The sequence below is a fragment of the Sciurus vulgaris genome (assembly GCF_902686455.1).
Source record: "Sciurus vulgaris genome assembly, chromosome: 4".
In the NCBI taxonomy this organism is placed as follows: Eukaryota; Metazoa; Chordata; class Mammalia; order Rodentia; family Sciuridae; genus Sciurus; species Sciurus vulgaris.
The window spans coordinates 89351209-89369733 of NC_136464.1; the positions used below are offsets into that span (position 1 = coordinate 89351209).

An 18525-nucleotide genomic window follows, 5' to 3' on the forward strand; every position below is an offset into this window, starting at 1 on the left:
GGCTGGAGCTGCCTTGGGATCTTAGCTGAGCTGCATTTTCCTTACAATGAGCTTACCAAGAGCTTTATACACATTCATATATACTTTGTCCCTGATATTTCAATTCTGATAAAATATCTCAGAAAACATATAAAATGTTGACTTTAGTGACACAACAATGTGCTCTGTTGTATTATCATAATTGATCTGTCCTGCAGCTGGAGAAGTTTATATCAGGATGTTCATATGATTGGATAGTGTTTGGTTGTTAAAAATGAAATTTATGGAAAGTTTTTCATGACATGGGCTCACTCTGTGTTGTGTCATCACCACCTTTCCAGGGACCTAAATCCATCAGGGATTGAGTTTCCCTGGCAGTGATTGACTGGGGCTTGATTAAATGTTCTAATCAGGTTCAGAAAGAAACCATGACAGTCACTGAGACTTCCTGGCAAAGAGAATTTTCTTCTCCCTGCCAGTCTCATGTGAAGGGGATGCAGACCTGCTGCTACCATCTTGCCAAGACACAGAGAGATGGCATATAAAGCTATAACAGTGGAGAGCAGGATTGAGAGAGAAGAAAGCAATGCTAAGACTTTGCCTGTCCTCTAGCTCAAACTGCTGTAAAGCCAAACTGTTGCTGAAGTTTTCAATTTTCATTAATCAGCCATAATCCATTTTATTTAAACCTGCTTAGATTCTGTTTTTCTGCAACTTGCAATTTCTGACACAATTTTAAAAAAGAAAAGCAGACTAATACATGCTAAAAAGAAAAGTAAACCTGTGCATACCAAGCCTGTACACACCCAACTTGTTCTATAAATGTCTTCAAAAGTAAATCTTAGGAGGAGAGTATAGATAATTGAGTCTGGATTGTCTTAAATTTTATGCTATCTTAGATTTGTGTGGATGAAGTTACATAAGACCACCATAATCCAGATCTTTGAATAATCCTGTGGATGAACTTCCTGGGGAAAAAAATAAGAGAAGAATTAGGAAGCACACAGTTTGCAAAAGGAGGAAAGAAAGGAAAGGAGAGATAAATAACACTTATTATGGCTCAATAAAGGCAGCCACTTTCTGTGGCTCCAGCAATACAAAGCTGGTGACAGGAGAGGGAAATGGTCTTTTTGAATGAGAATCTTGGTATCTTCTGAGAAATATAAAACAAGACTCAAACCTTGTTGCCTAAGACTCAGAGTTAAGGGGATTTGTTCAGATATACAAGGCCAATGTTTGGATATGAGGTGTCTCCCCAAAGTGCCTGTGTTAATGTTCAGAAGTGAAATGATTTGATCATGAAAGTTGTAACCCAACCAGTGGATCAGTCCATTTGCTTTATTAATAAATTGAAAGGACTAAGGGACGGATAGTGACTGTAGGCAGGTGGATGTGGCTGGAAGAACTAGGTCTCTGCCGGTGTACTCTTGGGGATTATATCTTGACCCCTTGGCTCCTCCCTCTCTCTCTTTTTCTGAGCTGCCAGGAGCTTAGCAGCTTTTCACCTCCACAGCTTTCCATCCTGATGTTCTGTCTTACCTTTGGCCAGAGTGATGGAGTTTGCCAACCATGGACTGAGATCTCAGAAACCACGAGCCTAAAATAAATTTTTCATACTCTAAGTTGTTCTTTTTGAGTATTTTGGTCACAAAGGTTAATTAATATGGCCAACAGAAAGGGCTGACCTTTGCTGAAATCACCACCTAAAGAAAGTGGGGGTTGAGGCTGATGACCCAGGCTCCCCATATGAACTTAGAGATTTGTGAGAAAGGGTGGGTTGGGATTTGCATGTGACCATGGCTAACCCCTTCTCTTGACCCAGTCACTTGCCACAGGGGCATACCATCCAGAGAGCAGGTAAGCATAGGAGTGTGCTTGAGAAAGTTGTTACCTCGATGCCTAATGGAGGATACTGCAGAAACCCAGATAGAAAGCTGGACCAGCCAGGGAATCCAGACAAGTAGGTTTTAGATGTGCAGGATCACCCCCAACAGCAAAGCTAGTACTGTTGAGAAGCAGCAGTGGGTGGATCCTACTAGTATCCCTTTCTCCTTCCTTCTTTCCAACATTCAGAGATTAGACTGACATCTCACGCCAACTCTCTTTGGACTAAATAATTCCATAGGATACTTGAACAATTCAAGAAAGAGGAAACTAGATTCCTTGATAGTAGGTATCAGGCAGGTTTAAGTAAAAATTAAAAACGAAAAAGGAAATACGAGTATATATGGATATGAGTTTGTGGGGAATATAGTTTCAGAAATGCACAGGCATGTTACATTGAACAGCTATGAGGAGAGCCACCCACATCAGAGTGGATGTCACTAGTACCACCATGCAGTGTGCACATGCAGCTTCCATAACTGGATGTGATGACCTCTTACATAAACAGGTCCACATTCTTTCATCTGAGGTCCCCAAATCCAAACCCATTTAAAACACTAAAGTTTCTTTTTTACTTCTGTAGCAAAACTTGATCTGAATTGATATTTTTGTGTTTAGGCATTTACTTCACAGCAGAGATATTGGTATGTTTGATTATTAGGCATTGCCTCTGATCCCTTTGGGGATATTATGCACCATAATATATTTCTAAAATCTGAAACTTTCAGGCCACCATGGTTTCAGAAAGGTGGTTATAGAACTCAAAATGTTAACTCTGGCATTAATGGAAGATGGTGAAAAAAAGTTATGTTTTAAAAATAACACTCTGCAGCAGCCCCTTTTGCCTCCCTGAGTATATCCAGACCACTCTGTATTGTCCCTTTGCTCAGCCTCTTGAGTGTGGATGGGTCCTGGGCAGCCCCAGGGCTAGAGCATGTTGGACACCGCTCACCATGTTCTCTAGCTCTTCCTAGCCTGCACCTTGTTCTGCAGCTGAAGCTGTCTCCTGATCTTGGCACCAATTCATCATATCCCTGCCCCACAGAATTCTTGTACTGAGCTGGACCAATGCCCAGCATGCTTCCTGCCCCACCCCTAAACATCATTTCTGAAACTATGCTTTTCCCTTCTTCCTCTGACCATGTCCTCAAAGGATGGAAACAGAAAATTCTGTTCAGGCTGGCCACCTGGGGGCTTAGGAGCCTAGGGTTTTACCTTTCCCATCTCAGATCTCTGACCACAGCCTGCCATGGCACCCTGCATCTCCCTGAACCTCCTTAGTTCTTGCACCCTTCCTTTGAGAGCACCTCCAACATGAAACAGTGTCAAGTTCATGCTTCTCAGAGCAGACCACCATATGCACACTCTAAATATTTTTTTAACTTTGCTCATTTTTTGCTTCATTGAATGCCCACATGATAGAACTGGAGAGAGACTATGTGGGCCCACTCCTTTCAAAATAATAGTACCTGGAGTCTTACAAGTCCCTGCCTAGACTGCATTAAGTGAACCTCCTCAGCCTGGGGCCCATTTCTGGGCATGTACAAGTCTCAGAATTTTCCATCTGCTCTTCTGTGGCTTCCCAGCTGATGAGTCAAGACCCATACTCCCTCCCCCAAACACAGACCGATGACAGTGTCAAACCTTGGACCAGAGCTGGGATTCTGGTCCAGTAGGAGACATATGTTGATGTGCTGCAGAGCAGCTGTTGATGTGGGTATGGGACTTCCTGTCCCAGCTTCAGATCAATCAGACCCAGGGGTGAAGAGATGGCAGCCTATAGGCAGACACCTAACTGACTGGGGATGGTAAAAACTGCTGCCACACAGGAGCACATCATCTTCCTAAATCCTTACAGCTGTCTTCTGAAGAGGAGGTGAAAAGAGTTTAAGTATCAGGCTTCAGGCTGTACTTACAGGAAATAAATGAAGGAGCTGGGATTCAAACCATCATCTATCCTGGCTCCAAATCTTCCCTGTCACACTAAGTTACATGTGCACATTCATGCTTGATCTCTGACTCTCAGGAGCTCATTTAGCAGATGGAGCAGTTGCACCATGCTGGTAGGTCTTGATTCTATAAGCATCAGGTCTCTGACTAACCTTGATGTGGTCTCCACCCCACATCTGTCCCTCCTGGACCCCGCAGTTTGTAACGTTTTGGGGTTCTTTATATTGTTGTTTCTATATTAGGAAAAATTTTCAGTCTCATTTCCTGGATTCTTTGTTTCTTTGACCCAGGAGATGGGGTATATGTCATTCTGCCTTGAGATTCCTCTGAACATAGCTGGCAAGGAAATGAGAAAGGATCCTAATTAGGGGGCAATAACCCCCCAGAAAAAAGCAGACCCTTTACAGTAGACTGTGTCCTTCCCACAAGCCCTGTGTATTTGTCAGATGTTTATAGAGCCTTCATTAAAAGAGAGCTCTCTCAGATAAGAGATTGGGAGTGCTGCATTGAGAGCCCGATAAGAACAAGTGGAGGACTGTCTGGGGAGGGCAGGGGAGAGCCTTGTGCTGGCCACGGGCACTCTCTGCAAAGCGGTCAGCAGGACGATGCGGGCCTTCTCCTCCTGGGCTCCTCCTTGCACCCGCTAACACACCTTGCAGCCCTGCAATCTCCTCTACAGGGCCCAAGATGTACACTGGGGCGTTGTGGGTGGCCCTGCCCACACTGTCCCTGCTGGCTTGTTCCCTGCAGGGGAAGCCTTTACAGAGTTGGGGAAGGGTGTCTGCTCAGGGAAACACCCGCAACTTTCTGGAGGAACCTGGAGGAGGGCGGCAGGAGGGCACCTTTGACCTGAAGGTGTTCCTGGAGAACATGAAGGTGGATTTCCTACGCAGCCTCAACCTGAGCGGGGTCCCCTCCCAGGACAAAACTAGACTGGAGCCGCCACAGTACATGATCGACCTCTACAACAGGTACACCACTGACAAATCGTCCACCCCAGCCTCCAACATCGTGCGGAGCTTCAGCGTGGAAGGTAGAGTTGACTTGCCCCTGTCTGCCCTGGGGTGGGACTCACCAGTCCACAGTGGCCCTGCCCAGTGGGGGTGGCTACTGGCCACATACAGGTCTTCAAGTGTGCTTTGAAATGGATGACAGTGATATCAAATGAAAATGTAGTTCTATAGTTTCACCAGCTGTCTTTTAAGTGCTCAGTGGTTTTGTGTGGCTAATGGCTTTCCTGTGGGGCAGTGAAAATCTTGGGGCCTTCCATTATCACAGAAGGTTCTAGTGGACAGCTCTACTGTGGTGGAGTCTCCTTCCCTGGGCCACGTGCCAACTTTAATACGGTTGGTGCACAGGGATGCTATCTTCCTTCCCCTTCCTGTACCTCCCCTCCCCTTCCCCTCTCTCTCTCTACCCTTCCCTCTTCTTCCTGTTTTTCCCTTCTTCTAAATTTTCTTCTTTCCATCTGCCCCCACCCCTGTCTTTCTGTCCCTTTCCTATTTGGAAACAGACAACTTATTTAGCCCTTAACTGCTATATTTTTAAACTTTGATGGAATTTATAGTTCTCTCTTATAAAAGGGCTTTTGATACCCAAAAACAATCTTTTGATAGAGAAGAGTGAGAAGAGAATCTCATTATTTTTTAAATATAAATTTTCCTGAATTAGGAAGACTAGAAGATGAACATCACCTTAAGGCCTAGGTCTGTAACTCATTCAACCTCCCAGGATTAGTGGAAATGAATTTCTGAATGGTGAAGCCAAAGCTTGCATGGCTAGGTCAGGCCCACAGTAAAGGTTACGTAGCTGGATTCTGGCCTAGGCCCTGCAGCCTGTACAGCACTGTCTTGTTTGACTGCTGTTTCTTTCTCTAAGAGGCTAGGAGCACTGGGTCTGAGACCTGCAAATGCCCAAGAGGCCCAGGGTGGTGTCACAGCTCAGGCCAGACCCGCCCAGTCTGCAGAGTATGTGCTTATCTAAAGACAGTACAATTATGATGTGTGCTGAGTGCTGCTGGATTTTCTTTTTGCTCCAAAGTGTAAGAAAAGCCTGAATTTTATGTGAACTTCCTGATTTTAAATCTATGACTTCATTTTAGTTTTCGTTTGTGTTTTTTGGAGATGCAGTCAGGTACACGAGACACATCTGTGACTTCCACCTTATGAGGACTGGACTTCTTTGCTTGGGGCCTAAATCATCACATTTCACAGACCAGGGAGTCCAGCATATGCAGCCCTCTCAGTGATTCCCTCAAACACCCACATCCATAAGAGTGTGCATGACCTGGGAAACAATCTATTTCCATTTCTCCCATCTGATATGGCTTAGGGAAGGTGGGAACTTCTTGTTAGGTGTCTGATCCTGGTCCCACATTCATTGTCTAGCCATACCACAGTAATTTGTGAACGCAGGGGTCACATGTTCAATATGCCACAGCAGCTCAGTGCATTCTACAGGAGCTGAAACGGCATAGCTATGCTGGGTGGGGAACCACAGAGAGCCTGAAGAGAAGACCCTGTACTTTGTTGCATGCAGGAACAAATTCATGTACATGAGTTGGCAAAAAGGGAGGGCCAAGGAAGTACTCATTAAGTATCTGCTATGAGCCAGGGACTGAGTCTGAAAAGTTCATCACCTTGACAAAACCTCACCCCAGTTGGGTGGGCAGGCATGATGAGCCCCATTCTACAGAAAAGAAAACTAAGGCTCATAGAGACTCAGAACTTTCCCAGGTAAGCCTATTGAGGGGCTGAGAGAGTTAGCACTTAATTTCATCAGATACCAATACCTTCCTGCAGTGCTTTTGCAGCACTAGATCTTCACACATGTTGGAACACAGTTGTCCTCCTTTATGTGCAGTGCAGAAAATTCCAGAAACAATTCATAAGTTTCAAGTAGCTTGTATTAGAGTATATTTTTCCTTTTGTTCTATTTTACCTTTCTTATTAATCACGGTTGTTAATTTCTTACTGTGATTAAGTTATAAGTTAAGCTTTATCATAGATGTGTACGTACAGGAAAGGAACACAGTATATATAGAGTTGGGTATTATCCATAGTTTTAGGCATCCATTCATCCATTGTAGGTCTTGAAACATAGTCCTGGAGAAAAAGAGGAGATGACTGTAGAAGGCATTTTAAAAATGCAACTTCTTTTGTGTGTGTGTGTGTGTGTGTGTGTGTGTGTGTGTGTGAATGAAACATGGGATAGTGTAACGGCCAAGTGTCAGCTTAGGAGAAATGGTAAATAGAGGTAATTGTGTGACTAAAAGGCAAGCCCCATTTCTGACTGACATACCTACTTGGCTAGTATTTGGTTTTCCTCTAATAAATACCACCCACTTCCACTTTGCTAGGAAGTTACAATTCCAAATAATTTCTGCATGCTTGGATGCTGATATTTCTTACCTTGTCTTATTTTAATTAGACTTTCACCTTCCCCAACCAAGTCTAAGGTAGACAAGGCATTTGTATTTTTTTTTTTTTTTTGGTTAGGTAAAGATACTCACTGTGTGCACGTTGGCTATTAAATGTTTTGAGTCCCAATCTATACATCTGTAAAAGTGGAATAATAATTAGATCTTCCCAAGGTAAGGTGTTAAAGTAAAATATAATTTTTGATTTTCCTAGAATAATGCTGGGTACATAGTAAATGTTCAATAAACAGTAGTAACTGTTGACCCCAGTTAGAGGCATCTGCCTCTACTTTTTCTTGGAAGATCCTAAATGAATCTTTCAAAAACACTCTTCTACTAAGGACTGAAACAGAATAGAGATAACAGAGACACAATCTGTCATCCCAGATGTCATTTCATCCAAATGATGAGACTTGGTTTGGTGTCATGGGAACAGACACTGCAGACAGGCATCTACTCTGCTGTGTTTGCATTTCAGATGTTGTCTCTACAACTGCTACAGAGGACTTGCCCTTCCAGAAACACATCCTTCTCTTCAACATCTCCATTCCCAGGCACGAGCAAATCACCAGGGCTGAACTCCGACTCTATGTCTCCTGTCAAAATCACGTGGACATGTCTCATGGGCTAGAAGGAAACATGGTCATCTATGATGTGCTGGATGGAGAAGATGCTTCAGGCACCAAAACTTTCTTGGTGTCCCAGGACATTCGAGAGGAGGGCTGGGAGACCTTGGAAGTGTCCAGTGCTGTGAAGCGATGGGTCAGAGAAGATTCCACCAAGAGCAAAAATAAGCTGGAAGTAACTGTGGAGAGTCATAGGAAGGGCTGTGACACATTGGACATCAGTGTCCCCCCAGGTTCCAAAAACCTGCCCTTCTTTGTCGTCTTCTCCAATGACCGCAGCAATGGGACCAAGGACACCAGGCTGGAGCTCAGGGAGATGATTGGCCATGAGCAGGAAAGCATTCTTAGGAAGACACCCAAGAAAAGCTATAGGGAGGCAGGTGAGAGCCACGAGGATGAGGAGGAAGAGGAGGGTGTGGACAGCCACATGGTCACAGGTTTGTCTTTAGCCAGACGGAAGAGGAGCACAGGAGCCAGCAGCCACTGTCAGAAGACCTCACTGAGGGTGAACTTTGAGGACATCGGCTGGGACAGCTGGATCATTGCACCCAAGGAGTATGATGCCTACGAGTGTAAAGGTGGCTGCTTCTTCCCCCTGGCCGATGATGTGACACCAACAAAGCATGCCATTGTGCAGACCCTGGTGCATCTCAAGTTCCCCACAAAGGTGGGCAAGGCCTGCTGTGTGCCCACCAAACTGAGCCCCATCTCCATTCTCTACAAGGATGACATGGGGGTCCCCACCCTCAAGTACCACTACGAGGGGATGAGCGTGGCAGAGTGCGGGTGCAGGTAGTGGCTGCCCTCCAGACTGGGGGAGGCAGGGTGGGAATAGAGATTCTGATAAGAGACCTTGTGTCCCCTGGGCATGACAGGGAATAAGTTGATCTGCGTGCTATCCGGAGAAAGAAAGGGAGTCTGCTGTCCCTTTCATGCTCCACCCAAAGTAGACACCACTGGGTCCCACTGGTGGAGAAGGTGATGACTGGAGAGCCTGGAAGAGCTGCTTGGATGGAAGGGAGATGATAGGGGAACATGAGAAAAGAAAATTCAGAGCAGAAACTAGTCAGAAGAGAATAGACAGGTGACATGCAAACATTTATAGAAAATACAGAGGTCCAGGAGGACGGGCTTACTCCAGTAACCTTTGGGAGAGAAGAGGAAAGGAACAAGCCTCCACCTGTCATTTTATGTCATTTCCCACACCAAAGTGAGTTGGGCATTATGACCTCTGATTACAGATATAGAAATCAAAACCTAGGCAGGTGAGTTAGTACTGACTAATGGGTGGAATTCCAACCCAGGTTTGAGTGACATCAAAGCCTGTGACTTTCCCATTGAGTTTAGCATGTCACTCTGTACGAAAGTGCAATTAGACATTGGGAGGCCTGAGTACTGAGGACAGGTAGAGCTGAGCCCCAGTTGGTACTTACCTGTGTGATGGGGCTACTCATTATATCTGGGACACAACCTTTCTGTGTGGTGCCTTTGCTCATTCTGTGGCTAAATGCTTTATAATACCACCCTTGAGTCACTGAGAAACTACCCCCAAACCAACTGCAGGATGGAGAAAGCAGCTTGGGATGGCCGCACCTCTGACATGCATCATGACTGGAGCTACTTTGACTCTCTGGTGCAGAACTCATATAATCACTTTGTGGTAGTCTGGGAGGGACAGACTATGGTCTCGGCCTCTCTAGTTTCCCACTGATTAGAAGGCATCCATGAGTGTTCCCTGCCAAAGAACTCCACAGAAGATAGGAACAGAATTTGAATTTGTTGGAATTAAGTATGCTTTTGGTTTGGTATGTGAAACATCCCTATTTTTACTTCTTGGTGACATACACTCAAGTGATAAGACGTCCAGCCTTCCTGGGTGTGAACCCTCTAGCCTATGAAGACATCTAGTACTTATTGGCTGCCACTGGCTCTGCCTGTTCTTGCCAGTTTTCTTGAGTAATGCGTGTTCTGCCTCCACGGGCTCCAGAGGAGGAGAGTTTCCATTTCCTAAGTGTTTCATTCTCTGCTCTGACTCTCTTTGCTGTATGTGGGACTGGATGGCATGAGGAAGAGTTTAAATCACAAAGATCCCAACCCATGACCTGCTGACCCCTGGCCACAGCAGGGCCTGAAGGAGGCTTGGAGAGACCTGGGTACCCCCATTGACTAAAACTCCTTCATATTTAAAAAATAAAATAAAATAAATGGTTTGGGTTGAATGTTTAAGTGGAGTCAATACACAACTTTCACACAAAAATACAATGCAACATTATTGTTTGATTACTGGAGTTGGAAAAAAATAGGAATTCCTGGTATGTGCTAGACAGTGTGGTGTGGCAATGCTCTTCACAGTTGGGCGACAATTTCTTCTAGTCCTGGTGGTGCGTTTCTGTGCCTGAGTGTAAGTTTCACTTGGACATAAAGTCAGATGTCTGATCTGTTACCTTTTCTGAAGGTGACGCTGGATCCTCCAGCCCCACACTCCTGCCCTCTGGCCTGGATACGTCTCATCATTTTCCCTGGGTGGGGGTTGGAGAGGAGGGACATGGAGCTGCCACAGGGATGGTAGGCCAAGGGTGGCTGTATCTGCCCACTGGGGAGAGTAGATGTGTTTGGATATGGGCTTGTGTGTGCATGTGAAGGTGTGAGCAACTGTCTGTGAAGAGGTTTTCAAGTTGATGGTTATAGTTACCTCACCTTTCTTCACTTTTCCACATCAGAGAAGGATGACTGTGGCTCTAGGAAACATAAATAATCTCAGTTCATCCCCACATGTCCAAAGGCCTACACAACTCCTCCAGCATCTGTCTACCACACCCCTGCTCAGATGCCCAGCTCCAGCCAACTCCACCCACAAGGTCACTCCTATTCTCTGCTCTCAAATCAGTGTCCTACCCCTCCTCTCACTACCAGAAAAGCAACCCAAGTCTTAGTGTGTGTGAGTGAGACCCAGCTCTAGTGTCGCCCATCTTGGCCCCTTCTGAGGCTCCTGCCTCTTGGTAGGGCTACAGTGCTTCTGTTACACAGTTGCAACAGCCTGCCCTGGGGAGCTGCTGGCCTTCTATCCTGTGCCACTTGTTACCTTGACTCCTTTGGAGAAGAAGCTGTGAGTCTCTCACCTGGGTCACTCCCAGAGGGCCAATGTGCCTATAGTTCAGGACAAAGTGATATGGTCAGCTGTGCAAGAACAGAGCATGCAAGGAGAAATCTATGATGTGTTCTCTGGCTTCCATTTCACTGGGTTATTCTCTGCATAGGACTCCTCAACGCATGTTCACCCACAGACATAGAACACAATGGAACATCACCATCCTCTAGTCACTTATGTGGCCAATAAGCCCCCTGCCCACTTTCAATGCTGCATTGGAAATAGTTCCTCAAGCTTTTTCCTTTTATTATGCCAGGGTGGAAATCTTATCACTGAAGCTCAGCCTGTGAGTCCATGCCCACAATCTCTGGGCTGTATTTCTACTATCCTGAGCCTTCTTTAGGATCAATATCAAGGTCGTTCTAACAACAACAATCAAAGCTAGAGCATGAATGAGACAAATCAGACAGAACCTGTCATTTTCTTGGCAAATGTTGCCTGCCTTACCCTGGGTATTGCCCACTCCAGACTGCACTCTCTTTAGACTTTATCCTCCCTAGGCACTGCATTTTTTTGCTCCACTGTGCAAGATCCTGTGATCATTCAGACATGTGTAGTGTCCCACTCCATTGCCAAAAAAAGTTCTGTTAACAGGATCACTAAATTTTGTGGTTGTATCTCTTCAAGAAGGCTACGAGAAGGGTAAAATCCAGGGTCATTACTAGCTTGCAACCTTCTTCTTTCCAAGGCTGGCTTCATTGCCATGTGGACAAAGCCAATACAAGTGGAATTGGGAGGCCCTGTCCCATGTAGCTCAGAAGCTCTTTTTCACTGAATCAGGACTAAGGGTGTGGTTCTATATCCAGTTTGTCTGACCATATCTACCTGTCCTGGACATCAGATTCTTCCTTCAACTGCTGGACAAGTGATTTGAAATCTATGTGCCTGCTCATAGCAGTCCCCAATGAGATTTTGCTTGCTCCTCTACAGATGAGGGGTGAGGGTAAGCATGTTGGAGGTGGTTGCTCAGGACATGCAGCAGCAAAGCCTGGGGCCTGTCTACCTCTGTGGGTTTCCTCTTTGCCTAGCCAGACCCTGAAGCAGGCCCACATGCAAACTGTGATGGCACAGAGTCTCAAGGACAGGTCGTCAGGGTTGTACTGTCCTTTCACCCACAAGTGGCCTGAGCTCAGAGGGCTTTGGAATGGATAGGAACATAGGTGTGTGGCTTGAGCAGCTGCACAAGCCTTGAGGTGATTTTTGGGGCCATCTTGACATTTGTAAGAATAGTTGAAAAGGGGCCCCTATTTTCGTTCTTCTATCAGTCCTGCAAATGATGTTGCTGAATCCAGATACAAGTGTGTGTTCACCATTTTGGTTTTTCAAGTCCCAGAGACACTCTGGTGGCTGATTAAGGCCTCTAGTTTGACTTGAACCTGGGGAGACAGGGAGTCTGCACTTTGTTGCAGAGAGCTTATCCAGGGGTCTCACCGTCTTGCCTACCTCCTCCTTTGTATGTATCAAGGAAGCCCATAGGCTTCTTCACTCTGTGAACCAAAGGCAGCAAAACCAGACAACCTATTCCATCTACATGGCAACTATTTGGGGAGCAGTCAAGGTGGCTGACACTCTGCTTGGCTTTCTTGCAGCCTCATCTTTAATAATACCAAGGAGACCATGCCCAAGATAGGCCATACCTGAATACAGGTCAACATGGGAGGCTTATGCTGGGTTGGAGGGAATGAACCTTTCAAAACTCCTTTTCCTTTTCAAATCACAGAATTTGTACTTTGGAAAGGGACACTGCTCCAGTAGGACATCTGCACACCACTGACTGACCCTTGCCTTGAACTTCCTGCTCAGAGGACTATAGTTCCCCAGGGATCCTGTTTCATTAACACACAATGTTGCCCATCAGAAGGATGCTCCTCAGCCTGGCAACATCTGTCTTTCTGCAGTACTCTCCCATAGGCTTCCGTTCTGGTAAACCCTGACATAGGAGCCATCTTGATGAGGGCTGTAGGGAGTTCTTTTCAGTGGCAGACATGGCCACTGTGCTGACTTACAAGGAGCTGGGGAACTTCTCCAGAAGTCTCTTACTTGATAAAAGTGAGTAAGTTGAAGGCAACGAAATTGTTAATTAAAGTCACATGTCATTCTGGGTGTGCCTACCTATCTCGCCCTCTTTTATGAAATGATAAAGGCTATAGTAATAAGATACTTTTTATAATGTCCATAACCTTGTGTTGATCATCATAGTAATTTCTGAGGTATTGTATGGCTATGAGATCCCAAAGTGTGTTTTCTTCTAGCATTAGTCCCCATTCACAGCTCCACAGGAATTCTATAGTCAGGTGTGCCTGTGGATGCCACTACACTGTGAAGGAAGCAGCCTCACCCAACCCTCACCTGGACCTGTCCACTTCTGGGCCAGCTGAAGCCATGGTCTTCAAGATCTCGCCAGACCATTATTTCTTCTGATTCCCAAAACTTTGTTTCCATGCCAGGGTTTCCGTGCACTTTCCCACTGCAGACATGTGCTCAAAGTTCATTTGCTCAATCCTTGCTGAATTTGACCTTGGGCCTTCTCAAATATGACTTGAAATATCCTGTGTCTCCTTATATTGCTTGGGATGCCTCGCCTCTTGCCCACCTCCCTGCCTGACTCCCTGCCAGGAAGGGAAGAAGATGTGGCCTGCTATGTCCAAAATGTCAAGGAAAGAATCCTACATTGCCAAGATCCCAAAATCATGGTCATATCAAGAAACAAAGGGCATATGATCAGCTCTGGGAGAAAAAGGCAGAAAACTCCGAGGCATCCCCTCCAGAAGAGCCTAGAAAAAGGCCATGCTTCTTGACTGCCAACCTTAGATCTCTGAGACTCAGGCTTCAGATCTGTTTTTTGTCAATTGCAGTATCAAAATGACAGAAAGTCTTGCTACCTTCCTCCTTCCTCGCTTTTGTAGGGAGGAAGAGACTTTGAGACCTGTTTGGATTACTGTGTGCTGATCTGGATAATGGACAGAGTCAAGAAGTTGCAGGGAACTGATAAAGCCTGGTGTATTTCCACTGGACTGGGTAGGAATTGTGCCCTGAAGAAAGGATGGGCCAGGAAGGAGATGGTCAGGGAGTGGAGTGGAAAGGAGCAGAAGTGGGAGGCCAATAGAGGTGAAGGGAGGTGAGCAGTTGCTGTCAGGACTCTGGGAAGATGGAAGAACAAAGGAACAGAAACCAGGACACCACTGTCAACAGGGTGTCCTGTTCTTCCAGTTTCCCCCCATAGCTCTTCTGTTCCCCTAGTCATCCAAACTCCTTACTACCAGCCCAAAGATATAGAGACTTGATACAGGCAGCCTCTTGCCCTGTCTATCATGCTCTGAATCCTCAACCAACAGTACTCTTGTTACTATTAATAAAAGGACTAAAGAGCAAATGGATGAGAAGGTTCTTATGGTTTTTGACAGAGGAATCCTTATTCTGAGTCTTTATCTTAAAAATTATTAAATATGTCTGGGTGCTGTGGTGTACATCTATAATCCCAGAGTCTCAGGAGGCTAAGGCAGGAGGATTGCAAGTTCAAAGCCAGCCTCAGCAACTTAGCAAGGCCCTCAGAAACTTAGTGAGACTCTGTTTCAAAATAAAAATATAAAAAGGACTGGGGACATGGCTCAGTTTGTTACATGCCCCTAGGTTCAATCCCTGGTACCAAATATAAAATTATTAAATATGGAAGTGTTTTGGTGCTTGTGGAACATGAAAAAAAAGGGGACATTATCTAAAATGAACAAGAATAAAATAATGTAATGAATCATGCCTCTAACAAATGATTGAAAGATATGAACAGATATTTCACCATGAAAGATACATGTAAGGCCAATTAACATAAAAAAGATGCTTGGCATCATTAGTCATCAAGGAAATGCAGATTAAAATCCACTTACCCATTAAAGTGGCTAAGATAAAAAATTTGGCTCAGATCATTTGTAGATATCCATGTGGACAAAGTCTCATGTACTTTGGTAGAAATTGGTAGAAATTTAAATTTTGGAACATATTTAAGTAGTTTCTTAAAATGCAGAATATACATTCTTATCCTAGGTAGTACTCCAGAAAATATAAAACCATGTGTCCACACAAAGACTTGTACTCAGATATTCATGTTAGCTCTATTTGTAAATAGAAGCAACCTGAGGATCTATCAACAGGTAAGCAGAGATGACTCATGGTAGATTTATGCAGTGGAGCACTATTCAGCAATAAAATTAATGAATTGATGGGGCACTCAACAACATGAGAGAATCTTAAAACCAGTGAGTGACAAAAGATAGACAAACAAGAATCCTCCACCTGGCATAATTCCATTCATGTGAAATTCTAGAAACTTTCATGATGACAGAAAGCAAGCAGTAAACTGCCTGGAGATGGGGATGTAGGTTGGATTGGATAATAGAGTGTGAGGAAAATTTGGTGGTGTCAGTAACATACATTATCGCACAAGTTCATGGGTCTAAACTCACCAGATTGTACAGTTCATGTGTGGGCAGTTTTTTCATATGTTAATTATATATCAATTCAGTTGTGAAAAACAAAATGTACACATTTTTTTATAATTTAGAATTTATTGGAAAAGTACGGTATAGGAAACAAACAAGTATATATACCCTGAATTCAGGAATCCCTTGTTCAAGGATTTATATACAGAAACAGAAAATGCTGACCCTTAAAAAAATATGTATATGAGAATATTTATTGCAATATCATTAAAGAATAAAAAACAAATTACTTAAAATATCTCACTTGGTGTCTCTTTGGTGCTATAACTGAATGCCACAGACTAGATAATTTGTAAAGAATGGTTTATTTGGCTTATGGTTCTGGGGGTGAGAAGTCCTGAAGTGTAGCAGTGTCTGTTCAGCATCTGGTGAGGACTTTGGCTGCTACATAGCATGGTGGAGGGCACCACATGGCAAGGCAGACCAGTGTGTTAGTTCATGTCCCCTTCTTCTACTCATCAAACCACTCATTCCATCCTAGAGTTCCCCCTACGGCCTCATCTAATCTTAATTACCTCCCAAAGACCCCACCTCCAAATATCACTAACATATAACTTTGAGGATTAAATTTCCAACACATGAAATTCAGGGGCCACTCCCAAAGTATACCACTAGAAGAACAGATTAGCCATCATCAAGGACCATTATACAGCTATTAAAAGGATGAATTTAATGAATATACTTCGACTGGGAGGGATGTTTATGTTGTATGTCTTAAGTGAGTAAAACAAAATACAGCTTACTGTGTACACTATCTGAGGCTGAACAGATGGGTGGAACATCCACAGGTGTGTGGCATTTGGTGTGTCTCTCCTACAGGTGTGTCTCCATCTATGACTCAGAGACAGGTAAGGATAGATACCTATTCGGTGGTTATTTTATTTATTTGTTTATTTTTTTTTTTGTGGTGCTGGAGATTGAACCCAGGGCCTTGTGCATGTGAGGCAAGCACTCTGTTAGCTGAACTACATCCCCAGCATATTTGGTGGTTATTAATGGTTGATAAAGAAATCTGAATCAGAGGAAAGTCTTTGGGAAAAGATTATTTACACGCTTTTGTCAAAATGAGTACATTTTACTCTTTTGATTTAAAAGAAGCAAACACGAAAGGCAAAATAAAGTAAAGACAAAGTTCAACTTGGTTTAAAATGAATTAAAAAGTACACTGCTTGTGCGTTGGGGATCAGAGAGGCAGAGGTGAACCGAAGAAAGGGTAAGAAATGTCTAGAATCTAGGTAGGTAGTATTAAAATAATTATATTAGAGGCCATTAGACTGAGTGACTCTAATGCCCTGTGCTTCCTACATGAATAAATTAAAACCTAACTCAGTCTCATTTCCTATATGTGACTAATTGAAAAGAAAATGAAATTAAAGCTCCACCAATAACAGTGGCCAACTGAACAGCAGGTTTATTGTCTTGAACTACCCACTGGGATACTCCAAAGACAAGAGCTCAAACTTTAACCAGTAATTTCCTTGTTCTGCTTGGGTATTCACCCTATAAAAGCCCTCCCTGGAGCTCCTTTGGGTTGGAGTTATCTAATTCATGTATTGTCGTCTGTTCAACTAAATAAATTCAAAAATTGTTTGTGCCAAAGTTTATCTTTAAGCAATAAGTATATGGATATTTGCTTTACCCTTGCAAACTTTCATCATGAAAGTTCCTACTCTGGAGACTTGCCCAGAACATACAGCCGGGGTGGGCTAAGGAGGCTAGCTGCCTTCTACTACTCTCACTTGCAGGGCAGGACACCTCAGGCTCCTGGAGAGCTTCCAGAATTCCAGAACATGCCCTCTATCTTGACGCATGCTGTACCCACAGGTGGAAGCACTGCCTCTCCTCTCAGCCTCTGCCCAACTCAGGCACCCCAGAGACTTGTAATAAACTTTGATTCTTTTTCTCACCTCTTCCTGAGGCTCTGGGTCATCCACACAAATCAAGGCCCAACCACAGTTCCAGGCATCCTATTCTGAGAGCACATCTTTGTGCTACATGTTCCCCAAAAGGAGACTTATTTCTGGTCATATGTACCCCTAGTCTTTCCTGTCAAGAGCTTGGTCTGGTCTCCAGCAGTGAGAGAGAAATAACCTCAGAGGAGCTCTGGACCACTTGCTCAAAGTTAGGGTTTCCCAGGTGGAGTCAGAGAAGAAGGTCTAGTCTTTTCAGTGGGACCTGAAGAAATGCAACAGATGCATTTACAGGGAAGTGTCTATGGTAACACACTCCTGGCCTTATTCCTCCAGGAAATCAGGTTCATTACCATTGGTTGTAAATGGTGAAGAGATGTGACCATATGTTGTTTGGGCATTAAACAAATCCTAATGAGCTAAAAATATGTTTGTTTTAGCTAATTGACCTCTTTGACCTTCATAAATCACTTTGTAAACATCCTTAGTTAATAATTTCCAGAGAGCAGATTGTGGTGGCTCCTGACTGTGCAGAGTAAGCCCCCCTGTCCCCAGGACCATGTTCTCAGGCTGCCTGCTGAGGTGCACATGGGATCCCATCTACGCCCTGCTCAGCTCAAGAAGTGTCTGCTGGAGTTAACTGAGGGGAGCCAGGAAGGGCAGAGCCACAGACAACTCTTCTAACTGTTGCTCCCAGGCTACACTACTGCAGTCTGAATGGTGGTTGTCTTGTCTGTTAAATGAGTCCCCAGAGAGGTGCATTGTCAAAGCAGAGGTTTAGGTTTTGCTAGATGTTATTGGCAAGTCATTTTCAGTCAAGAACCATGTCATTTCTATGAGAAGATCTAAGACTAGTGAGCCCAAGCAGTGCAGCTAGGACTGGTTCCCAGGTGTGCTCCATGCAGGTGGGTAGAATGATCTGGATTCTGTGAGGTCTGGCACTACAGAGACCCCTGTCCTCCAATAACTCTGTTCTTTTTATAGTTGACAGTCTATGGCTGATTCAGTGTCTCTTTCAACCAGGGGAATGTTTATTAGATCTTAGGGTTAACTTCGTCTGATCTGGAATCACTGGTCCCATGAAGCCCAGAAGGTGGGCACCCCTCCCACCTGCCAC

General features: G+C 44.4%; 1 protein-coding gene across 1 annotated transcript; it reads left to right on the plus strand.

Annotated features, from left to right (window-relative positions):
* The first annotated feature begins 4301 nt into the window (after positions 1-4301).
* Positions 4302-10252, plus strand: GDF2 (growth differentiation factor 2). Its single transcript, XM_079137346.1, has 2 exons — positions 4302-4846; positions 7710-10252. The coding sequence occupies exons 1-2, from the start codon at positions 4501-4503 to the stop codon at positions 8651-8653; spliced, it is 1290 nt and encodes a 429-aa protein (XP_078993472.1). The 5' UTR covers positions 4302-4500; the 3' UTR covers positions 8654-10252.
* Positions 10253-18525: the final 8273 nt, after the last annotated feature.

Excerpts from the sequence above, each read along its gene's own strand:
- GDF2 (XM_079137346.1), top strand. The coding sequence starts at position 4,501 with ATGTACACTGGGGCGTTGTGGGTGGCCCTGCCCACACTGTCCCTGCTG. Across the intron at positions 4,847-7,709 it reads GCGGAGCTTCAGCGTGGAAG|ATGTTGTCTCTACAACTGCT; the intron begins GTAGAGTTGACT and ends TTTGCATTTCAG.